Raw genomic sequence first — 16,605 nt, 5'->3', positions numbered from 1 at the left:
AAAAGAGAAGAGAGGCAGATAGAAAGAGATATATATATATATATATATATATATATATATATATATATATATATATATTTTTACTATACTTCTCATAATTCAAAATAACCATTATACCCATAAGTTCCATTTTAAATAGTTCAAAATGCCACATAGGCCAAATAGTTTGATAAATACCAAAAATTGTTATAAAACTGTTGACGGATTTGTGAGGAGAAAAAAAACTTATTAAAAAACGGTGTTATAGAGGGAAGAAGAAATATGGAGAAAAAAGAGAAGAGAGGCAGATAGAAAGAGAAATCTATGGGAAGTTCTCTTCCCAGAGGAGTGACAATGAGGGTGTGAGAAGAGAGAAAAACCAAAGGGAAGAGAGGAAATGAGGGAGTTTATTGTGAGAAAGGTTGAATGAGCGAAAGAAAATATTGTTTCCTGAGTCAGAAGAAGATAATATTTATAGGAATTATGCGCCGCATGAGAAAGAGATTGTTTTCCAATTTTTTTTTTTTAAACAATCTATAGAAAATAAGCGTTATTTTTATAAGAGTTTTTCATTGACCAATTTTTATTTATTTATTTTTTTTATGTTACCAAACACTGGAAAATGTGGAAAAATATCTTTATAGAAGGTTTTCCAGCAAAACAAACTGAGTGTCAATTTCTGTCTACACCAAAAACTGATTGGTGTTTTGATCTGATAATAAAGAGTTATTATTAGAAGCAAGCACCATAAATTGAAACTCTCTAAAAAAAAAGTTATCATTTTATATCTCAAACTATATTTAATTTGTTCCGAGTATTTATAGGACATATTGGTGTATATGCTCTGTATTAAATTTGTTCCGAGTATAGTATTTATAGGATATACTGGTATATCTGTGTTCCAAAAACTTTTTTTTTTTGTGGTGGCTAAACTGTGTTCCAAACACTTAGTATTTTCTATAAGGCCCATATTTATTATGGATTTCCTATAACATTTTTAGATATGGGCCTTAATTAATTAAAGTGGGCATGGATCTTATCTATATCAAACTTGTGAGCATGGACCTTCGCGCACATAAACAGATGAGTTGCATGAATACAAATGCTACCATATTGGTTCAAGAATCAAGCTCTGCCAACCCTAGGATGAACAAACACAGTAACACACTATACATAAAAGACATGACAAATAATTAGAGTAATGAATGATCGATATTTCTCAAATATCACGTGGGAGATTTTAAAAAATCCATAAACTTCAGAGGCCTTTCCCGACATATATTGCAACGTACTTTTCAATAGCATACTCTTACTTTGTCTTTCCTTTAATAAGTCATCAAATTTGGTGTTTTTTTATCCCCAGTATCATGTGGGATCAAGGACGAAAGTAGGATTTGAACCTAGGGAGGGCCAAAGCTTAAAACAATTTTTTTTTTTTTAATGAAAATAAAAGCTAACACCTATTTCATGTTCAATAAAATACTACATATAAAATAAATATTTCTTAAATATTTGATATTATAAAAATGTCGACAAAGTCGTCTATGATTGATTCTGTACCAAATTTTGCAGCAATCTCCTTCTCAATGTACAAAATCATAGAGTCCATTAGAAAATCATCTTCCATCTTGTTGTGAAGCCTATTCTTGATAATATTCATGGCTGAAAATGCTCACTCTGTAGTTGCAGTAGAAACTGGAAGAGTAAGCACAAGTGTAATCAATCTATAAATATATGGGTAAAATAATGATTTTCGGGTTTTCACCAACCATTGGCACAACTCAGAAATACTTGATAGCTTCATGAAGTCCGGATGCCGAACTACATTGTGCTCATAATGATCAACTTCTGTCTTTAAAAGTGTCATTTCTTGATTTGTGAAGTCTTTTGGATAAAACTTGCTTACTAACAACAAAATGTCTATATTTCTAAAGGACTCACGTGCCTCTTTAGGATCAAGAGCTGAACTAAGATTAAGCAATTCCACCGCATGCTTACTAAACCGATGATTTAATTCTTGTAATATAGAATCTATTGTAGCATAAAAAATATCTACTTGATAATGATGCTCAATTGTGAAGTCATCTTGTTGATAATGAGCTAGACCTCCTCTCTCAACATAACGAGTATTCATATCAGGGACATCTATGTCATGTGCCTTACAAAATGATTTCACAGTGGTAAGTAAATTATCCCACTCTTCATCTCTGAATTTTTGAATAAGTGCTTTAGTGGATGAAACAAAATTCATCGTATTTAAAATGTCTTGAGACTGACACTGCAAAGCTTGACAAAGTGCATCAGTGATTTTTATAATTTCTTTCATGAGATGTAAAATTAACACAAATTCAAAAGAAATCATAGCATGATAACATGAGTATGCTACTTCTCGTTGGGAAGTAGTATTTCCTTCCTTGATGATCTTAAGTAAAATTTCACATATTTCTTTCATGAGATGTAAAATTAACACAAATTCAAAGAAATCATAGCATGATAACATGAGTATGCTACTTCTCGTTGGGAAGTAGTATTTCCTTCCTTGATGATCTTAAGTAAAATTTCACATGTTGGACTAAATATATTTACCAAGCTAGAAATTGATCTCAAGTGAGAACCCCAACGAGTTTCTCCAGCCCGTTGTAATGTACTAATCTGATTAAGTCCTCTTCCAGTTTCAAGCTCACCAATTTCAACAAAATATGCAATTTGATCAGCATAAGCTTTTTTTAGTTGCTCTGTACGCTTGCATGAAGCACCAACAACATTGACAATAGATAATAATCTATTAAAAAAACTTTGAACAAGAATAACTTCTTTTGATACTGCCACTAATGCTAATTGCAAGCGATGTGCAAAACAATGAATATAGTAAGCACATAGACAATCATTTGAAATCAAAGCTTTTAATCCATTCCACTCGCCTCGCATATTGCTTGCACCATCATATCCTTGCCCTTGAATATCTTGAATATCCAGACTATGATGTAACAAGATAGAATATATTTCATCTTTTAGGATTAATGCCGTAGTATCGGGGACATGAACTACCCCAAAAAAACGTTCTCAAACAAAACCATCTTTGTCTACAAATCTTATAATAATAGTCATTTGCTCCTTCATTGACTCATCACGAGCTTCATCAACAATTAGGCAAAAATTTGCATCACCAATTTCTTCACGAATTGTCTTCTTCACCTTGTTTGAAAATACATCTAAGATTTCCTTTTGAATTTTTGGTGATTTGTAAGAGGCATTTTTGGGAGCTTTCTCTATTGCTTCTGCAACATATTCATTATATGATACCACCAAATCCAATATTTCAAGAAAATTCCCACGATTAATTGAATCAGAACTTTCATCTCGTTCTCTAAAAGCAAGTCCTTGAAATGCAAGCACTTTGACAACATCAATTGAGGCCTTTAACCGCAATCGATTGCTTGCAATTTGATTAGAATTGAAATTTTCAAGCACATTTTGTATGTGTTGAGACTGGTTCATCAAATCTGTCATGGCTTGCTCAGAAGCTCTATGAAAAGAGTTAGGTTCTTTCCCCATATGATTCAAATAGGAACAATTATTTCCATCATTAAATTTCTTCCAATTCCGAAATCCATCCTTAATGAATACATGACTCCCAGAATTCCCAGTTGGTTTGTCAAAGAGAAAGCATGGTAGACAAAAAGCATCATCTTTACTAGGTGAATATTCAAGCCATGTACTAAATTCCTTAATTGCAAACCATGAATGTTTAAATTTATGATAATGACTTCCAAATTTAGTTTTCTTGTAGTCATCTAGTTTAGGTTGGTATGGACCAAGCTTAATGTAAGCTCGTCGAATTTCATCCCGTTCATTAGCATCATATTCCCATATTTTCTTACGCATTCCAGGATCACGTACAAAACCTGTACTTTCGTCAATAATGACATTTGGAACTTTTGTTTGGAGATTTTCAGAAACTGGGACATCAACGCTAGGAGTTGGCAATCTTGCATCATCAGCTATGACTTCAAAATTATTTATATTTTTTCTTTTGAAAAAATTTAATATTGTGGTGGACTTACTCATAATCTACAAATTTTTTTTAAAAAAAAAAATTTCATTATCTCCATATTTCGTAGTTCTATACACCAACAAAAAAAAAAGGAACTTCTCAACCCAAAAAAAAATCTAAAACCAAAATAATCACAATCAAACAAGTGCAAGTTTATATATATTACTAATATTAGCCACATCACACAAAGTGACATATTCAAAGTTCACAAGTTCATATATATATATATATATATATATATATATATATATATATATATTACTAATATTAGCTGTAGGGTCATTGGGCCCAGGAATATATGTGGGGTGGCCCAAGAGTATTCTTCGAGCTAGAAGCCCAGTCCGAGGACGTTCAATGGACCGATGGTGTATGAATGTTAACTCATAAGAGAATACTAGGAAACGAAGAGATAGTGTCTGAGTAAATATGGCCGAGGAAGATTGTGTCATTGGCGAGGTGAAGCCGAGGTAGGAGAAGGGTTGTTTGATATCCACAAACTATATTCTAGAAATTCCTATGGGATAGGGAAGACATGGTACATGTGGGGGATAAGAAGAAGGGTGGTGGAATATCTAAGATAAAGCTGTAACCACCGTCCTCGCATTAAATGCTCTGCAACTGATATTCTGGCTACATTAATGGGGAAGTGAGACCTGAACATCAGGTTTGAAACTTGGCCCCTATCTCTAGAGACTTCAGGGAAGGTGGATGGGACAAGTATCTAAACTAGCGATCTAACCATGAGGTGGAGGATGAGTATGAGAAGGAGAAGGGATTATAAAAGAGAGAGGGAACCTTCGGTAAGGGAGAGGGATTTTTTTGGAGAAGAAAAGAGAAAGTACATTATAAACCTAAATTGTAATCTATCTTGAGAAGCAATAATATAAATTATCCTCGGATTGGGTCCGAGGAACATTTTTTATTCGTATTCATATAAACAAATCCTTGTAAGTGCCATTGTGACCAAAGTCCATCATTCTTTGTTATCTAAACATCATTAGAACCTAGATTTGAAGCCCACTCTCTACAAATTTTATTGTAAAAAGGCTTTTTAGGCCCATTCCCTTCTGATTGTGGGTCCGGGCTCAAATTGTGTCCTTACAATTGGCGCATAGCCCTCGAGATTCTCATTTTGTTACTTCGGGAGGAAAAGAGGATCTCGACACCTGTCATTGTTTTAGCTTTGTGTACACCATACATCTTCGCTGACAAGGATGATGACTCTTGAACTGCCCCTAGCACATTCCTGACGTATCGGTATGTGAAGCGTCCTTAAATTAAATTCTGACGTCTTTCTGTCCCCCACGCCTAGCGACATGATGCGCATCCAACAGTTGAGGATGACATAGGGACATAGGCGGGAAGTTTCCTGCCATTACAATTTTCCATAGTATAAAAAACCAACAATTCAAACCATTTCACACATTACAACACCCATTCCGTGTATCTGCCAAAATTTTTTTTTTTTGCAATCTACACGCGCCCTCATATTTTACCAATCACTAGGCCGAGGTGACTCTGTCATTTCTTAAAGTAAGTTTCCCAAACTCAATCTTTCATTATTTCTCTTTTTCTCTCTCCGGTTTTTACTTTTCTTCGGCTCATATAATTTCTTAGCTCTTCCCTCATACCCACACTTCACTCTTAAACATTGGCAGATTTGCATCACTAGTAGATTCAAACGAAAAAATAGAACAATTTAAGGCTAGGTACAGAATTCCACCGACGGTATATGTCAAATACTGTTCGAAAGGGGAGTGGTATGAGAAGAGGGCAACGAGAGAGGTAGTAATCCCAATGATAGCATTCATAGAAGGAGGGATGAAAATCCCAATGGGGGCCGTTACTAGGGATTATCTTAGGGCGTTTAGATTAGCCCATACCCAATGCGCCTCAAACATGTTTAGGATTCTGGGTTCTGTACATGCCTTGAATGAAAAGATGAACTTAGGACTCACCCATCACGATGTAAACTGAGTTTATAACCTTCATTATTTGAAGAAACAAGGTGGATATTATCTAAAATCTAGATATCCAGAAGTTAGGTTAATCCAATGCCTTCCCGAATCCAACAAGGTTCTGAAAAATGACTTCCTACTTATATCAGGGGATTGGCACGACGGCCTTCCCTGTCCGACAAGGGAGGGGACCCCAGGTGAAGTTCAGGATCCGGTTCAACTATTTAGAACCATTCTTTTTAAACCTATAATTATATAAAACATTTACTTATTCTAATAATAATAATAAATTTTTTCCCTTGTTAACAGTTTTTGCAGATCCACAGCAGCGGATCGCCATCGTCATCTTGTTAATTTCGCAAGATTAGACAGGATACTGCGGGCTGAAGTTTTTGTACACTTTGACGGCCAACTTCGAGCGGCTTATTTAATCCTCGGCTATGATCCCATCTCCAAAGCTTTCCAAGCACCGAAGTGTGTGATTAGAGCTAAGGACCCGCGCCTACACCGGATAAGCGTTGCCGTCGAAGGTTTCCTGCTATCTGAGGGAACTCCCATTCCTCAAGGCACTCTTATCACACATCCCGTACAACCCCCTCAACCCATACCAGACGGTATTCCCTTAATCTCTCTTCCAACTCAACCCACATCTGGCGAAGCAACCTCTTCTCAACCCAGTATAAAGGAAGAAGAAGAGATTGTTGAAGTATCTAATTCCAAGGACGAGTTCGAGGATTTTAATCAACCTCATTCCCTCGAAGATCAAGTTGCTGTCCTTGGCACATCCTCCTCAGTCCTACCAAACACCACCTAACAACCTGATATCATGGGCATCCAACGCAAGCCAAAGCCAAGTCTCAAGGACGTACTAGAAGCTCAAGTGGGGACTCAAGAGCTTCCTAAGGTACCCCAACCCAAAGTCAAAGATAAAGGCGTTGAGAAAGTCTCTGAATCCAAGATCCCTCCTCTTGCTCCTACCCAATCTCAACGTGCTAACCAAGCTGACCATAAAAGGAAAAGAGACTAGCCAAAAGGGAAAGACATGATTGAGGAAGGGAAAGACTCTCTCCCCAAGGAACTTGAGCCCGAAAAAGGGGGAAAGCTGGCCCGCACAGTGTAGACGAGGTCAGATAGACGGACCGAGTCCCATGTAGCAGCACATGCCCCAATCTGGGCTCTTGAGATGACCGTGGATGACCAGGCGGTCACTGTTGATGCAACCATCAGGAACTCAGATGCAAGGACGGCTGCCTGTGTAACAGATGTACTGGGGCAAGCCTTACTGTTACCTGAGGACATGGGTGAGCTCAGAAGAATGAGAGATCAGAATGTCTTCATGACCTTGAAGAAGGAACTTGCTATGGTAAGGATTTCATCCAAGTCTCGTTTACCTCCATTTATACTTGAAAAGGCTTTAACTTTCATTTTACAACTTTGTTGTCTTCTACACATAGGCCGTTCAGTCTGCTCACAGGGTAGAGGAGATTTTTATTAGCACGTACAAGTCCCTTAAGGCCAAAGAATTAAGGCGTGACAATACCCAGAGGATCCTTGATCTACAGAAGAAGAAACTAAAAGAGGTCTCAGATAAACTGACCAAAGCAAAGAGTGAAAAGTCCGGTTTGGATGCTGCTCTAAAAACAACCAAAAAACAGGCCGAGGATCAGAGACTGCAGCTCAGGCAAGCCGACGAGAACTTTGCTGCTACGAAGAAGTTGATTGAGGGTCTTAAGAATGATTTGAAGGAATCGAAGAAGGCAAGGGAGGAGGCTATCAAGGCCAAAGAAGAGGCCATCCAAGCAAAAGAGGAGGCTGAAAAGGCAAAGGACCGAGCTGAACAAGAAGGTTATGAGGTCAGCGTGATAGAGACCACAAAAACTTTCAAGGCTCAAGTCCCTGAGGTATGTAGGCATTACTGCCTCCAAGTATGGAATGAGGTACTTTCCCGAGCTAAGGTTGATGCTTCTTCTATCCTTTGGAAGGCAGAGAATGTCTACTTCCCCCCAGGCATTCGAGCCTCTGACCTTCCTCAAGTCCAGGATGATGCTGACATACAAGGAGCTAAGGACAAACAAAGCGAGGTAGCTGAAGATCTTGTCCCTACTAAACAGAGTAACGAGACAATGGAGCTTGTCTTAGCGACAGTTCCAATAACTTTGAGGGAAGATCTAAAAGGCAAAGGGATAGCTGCTGACTCCTCGGCGCAACCTCAGCTTCCAAAAAATCCCAAAGGCCCCCTAAAGATAACGCTAAAGCCATGATTACTCTCTCCCTTTCCCTGCTTTCCCTTTTACTTTTATCCTTTGTAATTTTGACTACTTGCGAGTAATTGTACTTCCAAAGAAATTTCAGATCAATGAAAAAAGCAAGTTTATTTATTTTATTTTATGCTTGTTTGGTTACTTTGTTTATGGTTCCTGATGTTTGTTTACCTTACCTAGAACAATAGTCTGTTTACTTTCATAAATTAACTAACAATTCTAAGAAAGCAATATGGAATGATTTAGACAATATGTTCAATATACTTGCAAATGTATTAAGTGATGCTCATGGGCTTCTACCCATTTATCACTATACTTGAGAGTCTACAAGTTTTTACAAGCAGAAGCGCAATCTTAGGCCTAGTTTCAAGTTAATATATGAACAGGCTGAGGTAAAATCATAACTAAATTTATACCAATGGCCAATAGAAAATCAGCATATATGAGATACATGGATAACAAGAAGTGTTAATTTCCCTAAAGTAGATGATCCGAGGACCAGACATAACTAAAGTTTTTTATCCAACACTTGACAAAATATCAATTTAGACGAGGTATGTGGTCCGAAGATCCAGGTATGACCAATCTTCAGTTTAATACTTAATAAAATGAACTGAAGTGTTAATTTCCCCAAAGTAGATGATCCGAGAACCAAACATAACTAAGATTCTGTTTAACACTTGATAAAATATTAATTTAGACAGGGTATGTGGTCCGAGGATCCAGGCATGACCAAGCTTCAGTTTGATACTTAATAAAATGAACTGAAGTGTTAATTTTTCCAAAGTAGATGATCCGAGCACCAGACATAACTACGGTTTTGTTTAACACTTGATAAAATATTAATTTAGACGAGGTATGTGGTCCGAGAATCCAGGCATGACCAAACTTCAGTTTGATACTCAATAAAATGAACTGAAGTGTTAATTTTGCCAAAGTAGATGATCCGAGGACCAGACATAACTAAGATTCTGTTTAACACTTGATAAAATATCAATTTAGACGAGGTATGTGGTCCGAGGATCCAAGCATAACCAAGCTTCAGATTGATACTTAAACAAATGGAGATAATCAACGCAATATAGTGTCAATGGAAATAAAAAAAAGGCAGAAGTGTTTTTTTATTTAATAATAATACTTTCGTAGGTTATTTACATTCCAGGGACGTTGTACAACATACTCATCTAGATCTTCAAGATTATAAGCCCCTATGCCCATGACTAAGGTAATACGATAAGGTCCTTCCCAGTTGGGCCCCAGTTTTTCCCATGCCGGATTCTTTGTAGTGCCCAAAACTTTCCTCAGTACCAAGTCTCCTAGTGCAAGTGGCCGTAGCTTTACATGAGAATCATATCCCTGCTTGAGTTTATGTTGATAATAAGCTAGCTGCACCATAGCATTCTCTTGCCGTTCCTCAACTAAGTCTAGGCTTTTTTCCAATAGATTTTCATTACTGCTTGAAGTAAACGAGCTCATCCTTAATGTCGGGAATCCAGTTTTTAAAGGTATTACTGCCTCAGCTCCACAAGTCATAGAGAAAGGCGTTTCTCTTGTGGACATTCGAGGTGTAGTTTGATATGTTCACAAGACATGTGGCAATTCTTCCACCCATCTACTCTTAGCATCATCTAACATTTTCTTGAGCCCATTGACTATCACTTTATTGACCGCCTCGGCTTGCCCATTCCCTTGAGGATAAGCTGGAGTAGAATATCTATTCGTGATGCCTAGATCACAACAGTATCTTCTAAAGGCCTTACTATCAAATTGTAGTCCGTTATCTGAAATGAGAGTACGAGGGATTCCAAACCTGGTGACAATGTTCTTCCATACAAACTTCTTTGCTTTCATGTCTCTGATATTTGATAATGGCTCAGCTTCAACCCATTTGGTAAAATAATCTGTTCCAACGAGTAGTCACCTCCTATTCCCTGCTGCTTTTGGGAAAGGCCCAACAATGTCCAAGCCCCATTGAGCAAAAGGCCAAGGACTAGACAGAGGATTAAGAACACCCCCTGGTTGATGTATGTTAGGAGCGAATCTTTGATATTAGTCACATTTCTTCCCATAATCTTGTGCTTCTCTCTGCATATTGGGCCACCAATATCCCTGAGTAAGAGCTCTATGAGCTAAAGACCTTCCTCCAGTGTGGCTTCCGCAAATTCCTTCATGCAACTCTTCTAAAAGTAATTCCGTTGCTTCTGGGTGTATACATAGCAAATATGGTCCCGAAAAAGAGCATTTATATAATTTCTGGTCCTCAGATAGCCAGAACCAAGGTGCTTTCCTGCGTACCTTATATAAATGCTCTGCAACTGATATTCTGGCTGCATTAATGGGGAAGTGAGACCTAACCATCAGGTTTGAAACTTGGCCCCTATCTCTAAAGACTTCAGGGAAGGTGGATGGGACAAGTATCTAAACCAGTGATCTAACCATGAGGTGGAGGATGAGAATGAGAAGGAGAAGGGATTATAAAAGAGAGAGGGAACCTTCGGTAAGGGAGAGGGATTTTTTTGGAGAAGAAAAGAGAAAGTACATTGTAAACCTAGATTGTAATCTATCTTGAGAAGCAGTAATATAAATTATCCTCGGATTGGGTCTGAGGAACAGTTTTTATTCGTATTCATTTAAACAAATCCTTGTAAGTGCCATTGTGACCAAAACCCATCATTCTTTGTTATCTAAACATCATTAAAACCTATATTTGAAGCCCACTCTCTACAAATTTTATTGTAAAAAGGTTTTTCAGGCCCATTCCCTTCTGATTGTGGGTCCGGGCTCGAATTGTGTCCTTACATTAGCCATATCACATAAAGAGACAAAGACAAAATTTTTTATAAAACCAAAACAATACCAAAGGCTTGGTCAATTAGTCTCACAAAAAAATCATTTATGACTTAGCAAAGATTCACTCTTCACAGTTGACAATACTCACTTTGTCAAAACAAAAAAAAAAAAAACTCACAAAGGACAAAACAGTAACTACCAAAAGACAACTCTCACAAATTCATTATCAAATATTCAGTACTCACATCCTACTGAGTCACTGACCTGGTCCCACTTTATCTCTTTAATTCTTTATAGATAAAACCAAGTAACCGGTCCACACAATCACAAAAAGCCACAGCTACAAACAACTACACAATATACAAAGCCACAAACACAAACAAGTCTTGACACAACACACCAGTCCATAAAAAGCACAATTCATAAAAAAAAAACGTAGAGCCTTAAAGGGCTAACAGAGGAGAGAAATATAGCAAAGACAAAAAAAACAAAAATATGGACTTGAGAGAGGAGAGAAATTTCTTAGATTTACCGTGTGTGACTGTGATCAAGGATCTAAGAAGGAGGAGGAGCAGCAACAGCAGACTAGCAGTCCGGATCTGATCTGAGGAAAACAACAGCAGCAGGCAGTAGTAGTAGCAGGCAGCAGAGGAGGCGTTGATGCTTGATGAGGTTGAGTGGAGGAAGAGTGAGGTTAGGGTAAAAATTTGAGAATTGTAATTTAGGTTTTCAGACTTCAATCCATAATTATTTTTTATTTTGTAGTTTTTAGTTTGTCGGTTGTTTTTTTTTTATTTTTTTTTATGAGAGTTTGTCGGTGATTTTTTCAGATTGATTCATATACCAGTTTTTTTTTTTTTATTATTTTTTTTTTAACTGAGGGAGGGGAGCTATTAGGACGAAAATTTAATATACTAGCTTTTGTAGGAGGGGGGGGGCAATCGCCCCCTACCCTACTGTAGGTCCGTCCCTGCGTGGGATATTTTATACACCTCATAGTAAAAAAAAAAAAAAAAAAAATATATATATATATATATTGATAAATGCTTGATTAGTGTAGATGCTACCATGTCTGCTTTGATAAGATTTCGTACATGTTAACATGTATAGTGTTGTGGGCTTTAGGCCCAACTAGTTTACTTGTATAGCACACATTCTTGTACTGCACTCTTATTTGTACTGCACTCATATGCCTCCTATATAAAGGCACTCATGTATATTCTTTCAATGAGAAATACAATACAATTATTCAGTATTTCTAACATGGTATCAAAGCCACTGCTCTGACCTTTTCTTAGTAGTCTTGTCTTTATTAGTGTTACTCCATCGCTTCTGCCTTCACAGCAGCTGCCGCAGCCTTTTGCCGTTGAACCTCCGACGTCTTCCAGACATCGCCCTTTGGTTCCGGACCTGTTGTAGCCACCGTTGAGGAGTTCCACACTGCAAAGACCACTGTCCTTTTCAGTACCGCCGCTCATCTTGCTCCGGTCAACTTTCTGCAGGTACCACTGAGTTCACATTGCGCCGATCTACAAACTCGTGGAAGCCTCGAAGCCATAGGAGACCGCATGCGCCCCCATGCGCCTCCCAAAGGTTCTGCTTCGTAGCTCACGCGCCCACGCGCCTCCACATACCACTGCACAGTTGGGTTGTTGATACACGCGCTCCCACGCGCCACGTGTGTCGGTCACGTGCCTCCACGCGCTCGCACGCCCCTCCACACTCCTCATCTCTCCTGCTGACGTCATTCTGCCATGTCAGCCACAGTTGTGTCATCATTGATGTCACTTGCTTGCGCAATCAGCTAACGTCATCGTTTGACTTTTGGTGATTTGACCGTTAACTTTCTGCTAGTTTGACCGTTGACCTTCAGTAGGGTTGACCGTTGACTTTTGCCACAGTTGACTTTTTCAAGCAGCAAACGTTTTTGTAATTTTTGCAAACGTTTTTGCCATAATATTGAGACTTGCTATCAGCGTAATAAATCGATCGGTTCAATTTCTGCTGCCATTGTTGCTAACACTGAGAGTGTCCAACCAATAGCTCCCGTCTCTGCACAGTCTAAGTCTTCAGGTCGCACTTTCGCCATGTCCATAGATGACCTTAAAAACATCATCGTCAATGTCATTCGTATGGTTGGTAATGCATCTTGTTCCTCTTCTCTCTCAGCTTTATCTGGTATGCCTCCTTCCTCTTGGCTTATGGATTCTACTTGTTGCAATCACATGACACCTCACTCGTCCTTATTTTCTGAACTTAAACCTGCACCACACCTTTTTAATATTCGCACAACAAATGGTTCCACAATGTCTGGTCATAATATAGGTTCCGTTTCGACCTCCAACCTCTCAATTCCTAGGGTCTTTAATGTTCCTGACTTTTCTTACAATTTGTTTTCTGTGAGACAATTAGCTGAGTTGAGTTATCGCATTATATTTGATTATTCTGGGTGTATTGTGCAGGATCCAAGGACGGGACAGGAGCTTGGGACCGATCCCAGAGTTAGGCGTATGTTACCCATGGACAACCTTCATCTTCCACTTGTTGCTTCTGTTTTTGTTGCCGCAGCAGCTGCGGTTTTTTCTATTCCTTCCCTTGCACTTTGGCATGCTCGACTTAGTCATGCATCTTCTTCTCGTGTACAACAATTGGCTTCTAGAGGTTTGTTAGGTTCAGTGTCTACAGAAAATTTTGATTGTGTTTCATGTCAGTTAAGAAAACAACCAGCTTTGCCTTTCAATACTAGTGAATCAATATCCACTGATATCTTTGACCTTATTCATTCTGATGTTTGGGGACCTTCCTTTGTCTCTAGTATTGGTGGATCTCGATATTTTGTTGTCTTTGTTGATGATTACTCCCGCTATAGCTGGATTTTTAATATGAAACATCGTTCTGAATTATTGCAAGTATATTTTAATTTTGCAAAAATGGTTGAAACTCAATTTTCCAAACGTATCAAAATTTTTCGATTTGATAATGCTCTTGAGTACACTCAATATGCTTTCCAAGCTATTTTGCATTCCTATGACACTGTTCATCAACTAACTTGTCCAAGTACCTCTTAGCAAAATGGTAGAGCCAAATGAAAACTTCGTCATATTCTTGACACTGTTTGTGCTCTCCTTCTCTCTGCCAAAGTTCTTGCTCCTTTTTGGGGCGAAGCTGCTCTTCATTATGCTCATGCTATTAATCGCATTCCCAGTTCTGTCATCCAAAATCAAACTCCATATGAGCGCCTTTTTGGGTCACTTCCAGACTATCACCACCTTCGCTCCTTCGGCTCTGCTTGTTTCATTCTTTTTCAGGCACATGAGCATAACAAACTTGAGCCTAGGTCAAGACTTTATTGTTTTCTTGGCTATGGAAAAACTCAAAAGGGGTATCGATGTTATGATCCTGTTTCTCATTGTCTTCGTATCTCCCGCAATGTTGTCTTTTAGGAACATCGCTTCTTTGTCGAGCTCTCTCACTTCCGTGCTTCTCTATCTTCCTCTTCTGTCTTAGATCTATTTCCAGATGAGGCACATATTCCTTCTGTAGCTACTCTTGATCCTCATGTAGCTGTTCCCGATTCTCCTATAGACTTCTCTGTCCAACCACCAGATATCCTTGATCCTTTTCCTAGTTCCCTCTTTAATGAACAGGTGGAAAATGAACAGGTCAAAGACAAGCTACCCAACCCTGATCTTAGGTCCCTTGCTCCTGCTCCGCCTGAAGATCATGCACAAGACATTCCACCTCGTCACTCAACTCGAGTAAGGTCCATTCCTGCACATTTACTTGACTATCATTGTTACACTACCCTTGCTACACTGCACGAGCCTCACACCTATCGTGAGGCTTCCACTGACCCTTTATGGCAAATTGCAATGAAAGAGGAACTTGATGCATTATCTAAAAACCATACTTAGAACTTGGTCACTCTCCCCCCTAGGAAATCTGTGGTTGGTTGTAAGTGGATCTACAAGATTAAGACTCGCTCTGAAGGGTCCATTGAGCGCTACAAAGTTGGTCTTGTTGCAAAAGGTTTTACACAGGAGTATGAGATTGATTATGAAGAGACCTTTGCTCCGGTTGCTCGTATCTCATTTGTTCGTGCCCTCTTAGCTGTTGTTGCTGCCAGTAAATGAGACATTTTTCCAGATGGATGTTAAAAATGCATTCCTTAATGGGGATTTAAGTGAAGAAGTTTATATGCAATCTCCTCCTGGTCTCTCTGTTGAATCAAACAAGGTTTGTCACCTTCGACATGCATTTTATGGCCTTAAACAAGTTCCACGAGCTTGGTTTGCCAAATTCAGCTCTACCATCTCTCGCTTGGGTTACATGGCCAGTCATTATGATTCTGCCTTATTTCTTCGTTGCATTGACAAAGACACTATTTTACTTCTCCTGTATGTAGATGATATGATCATAACTGGTGATGACCTCAGTGGCATTCAAGAACTCAAGAATTTTCTCAGCCAGCAGTTTGAGATGAAAGATCTTGGACATCTTAGCTACTTCTTGGGTCTTGAAATCACTCATTCTATAGATGGAATTTACATTACTCAAGCCAAGTATGCCACTAAACTTTTGTCTAGAGCTGGACTCACTGATAGCAAGACTGTTGACACTCCAGTTGAGCTTAATGCGCATCTGACTCCCTCAGGGGGGAAACCATTGTCTAATCCCTCTCTTTACAGACGCTTAGTTGGCAGCCTAGTTTATCTCACTATTACTCGTTCAGACATTTCCTATGCTGTTCACCAAGTGAGCCAGTATCTGTCTACTCCACGATTGACTCACTATGCTACTGTTCTATGGATTCTTTAGTACCTAAAGGGCATTCTCTTCCATGGTCTTTTCTACTCTACTCTGTCTCCTCTTGTTCTCCATGCATTTTCTGATGCTGATTGGGCAGGAGATCCCACTGAACACAGGTTCACCATTGGTTATTGCTTTTTTCTTGGTTCTTCTCTGATTTATTGGCGAAGCAAGAAACAAACTCGTGTGGCCCGTTCCAGTACTGAAGCAGAATATCGTGCCCTTGCTGATACCACATCTGAGCTTCTTTGGCTACGATAGCTTCTCAAAAACTTAGGTGTGTCTACATCCTCTGCTACGCCTCTTTATTGTGACAACAAGAGTGCCATTCATATTGCTCACAATGATGTCTTCTATGAACGGACTAAATACATCGAGATCGATTGTCATTTTATCCGTTATCATCTTGTCCATAGTGTTCTCAAGCTAATCTCAGTCTCCTCTACAGATCAACTTGCAGATATCTTCACCAAGTCAAATCCTAAAGGACGCCTTTGTACTTTGGTTGACAACCTCAAGTTGGTCTCACATCCACCTTGAGTTTGAGGGGGTTGTTTACATGTATAGTGTCGTGGGCTTTAGGCCTAACTAGTTTACTTGTATAACACATATTCTTGTACTATACTCTTACTTGTACTGCACTCATATTTACTTGTACTGCACTCATATGCCTCCTATATAAAGGCATTCATGTATATTCTTTCAGTTTGAAATACAATACAATTATTCAGTATTTCTAATAGTACATAAATAC

The 16,605-nt window shown here is 38.7% G+C and overlaps 1 protein-coding gene across 1 annotated transcript; it reads right to left on the bottom strand.

Moving 5' to 3' along the window:
• Positions 1–1,651: 1,651 nt before the first annotated feature.
• LOC142612275 (uncharacterized) lies at positions 1,652–4,047 on the bottom strand. Its single transcript, XM_075784389.1, has 3 exons — positions 3,054–4,047; positions 2,566–2,942; positions 1,652–2,257 (listed from the first exon to the last, which is right to left on the bottom strand). The coding sequence occupies exons 1-3, from the start codon at positions 4,045–4,047 to the stop codon at positions 1,652–1,654; spliced, it is 1,977 nt and encodes a 658-aa protein (XP_075640504.1).
• Positions 4,048–16,605: the final 12,558 nt, after the last annotated feature.

The sequence above is a fragment of the Castanea sativa genome, chromosome 10, assembly GCF_040712315.1.
Source record: "Castanea sativa cultivar Marrone di Chiusa Pesio chromosome 10, ASM4071231v1".
NCBI lineage: Eukaryota > Viridiplantae > Streptophyta > Magnoliopsida > Fagales > Fagaceae > Castanea > Castanea sativa.
Note: the sequence above shows the minus strand (reverse complement) of the source record. Positions and strands in the feature narration are given on the sequence as shown.